The following is a 684-nucleotide window of genomic DNA, read 5'->3' on the forward strand; positions in this document are numbered from 1 at the left end:
TACCTACCTGAAGTACAGTGCCTGTTTTGTGCTAACATCCACTCCTTGTACTCAGTTGTCATATGCCAAACAAGCTTAATCAAATCAAATTCTATTGGTCGCATACACATATTTAGCAGATGTTATTGCGGAAGTAGCGAAATGCTTGTAGCACAGTACAAGGAGTGGAATGTTAACTGGTACCCAGGCTAGAACAAGGAGTGGAATGTTAGCATAAACAGACTGGTACCCAGGCTAGAACAATGAGTAGAATGTTAGCATAAACAGACTGGTACCCAGGCTAGAACAATGAGTGGAATGATAGCATAAACAGACTAGTACCCAGGCTAGAACAGTTGAAACCTGTGAAATGTCAGAACATATGAACTGCTGTAGGTGCTTCAACAGCTAGCTTGCAATGCATTAACCCTCAGTCATCTTCCATTGGTGTTATAGGTGGAGCTGGACTCAAAGTTCCAGAATCAGACTTGTGGGCTGTGTGGAGACTTCAACGGAGTCCAGATTTACGACGAGTTCATTAGGAATGGTAAACAAAACCACCAAATGTCTTAGAGGGGCGGATTACGCTCCTGTTCTGTTTATGAATGTGTGGGTTCAATCTATGGGTTAGGAAGGGGTTATAAAGTATATTTCTAGGTACCATTTTAAGAAAGGGTTAACAAAAACACAAAACACATGATGACA

The 684-nt window shown here is 41.5% G+C and overlaps 1 protein-coding gene across 1 annotated transcript in view; it reads left to right on the forward strand.

The window, feature by feature from the left end:
• Positions 1-684, forward strand: part of LOC112076896 (mucin-5AC-like) — a 24,716-nt gene that overhangs the window by 8,117 nt on the left and 15,915 nt on the right. The window contains exon 6 of the mRNA XM_024143538.2: positions 436-526. Within this exon, the coding sequence (XP_023999306.2) occupies positions 436-526 (91 nt within the window). The remainder of the gene's footprint in view (positions 1-435; positions 527-684) is intronic.

This window comes from Salvelinus sp. IW2-2015, unplaced genomic scaffold (assembly GCF_002910315.2).
Source record: "Salvelinus sp. IW2-2015 unplaced genomic scaffold, ASM291031v2 Un_scaffold4111, whole genome shotgun sequence".
Taxonomy (NCBI): Eukaryota; Metazoa; Chordata; class Actinopteri; order Salmoniformes; family Salmonidae; genus Salvelinus; species Salvelinus sp. IW2-2015.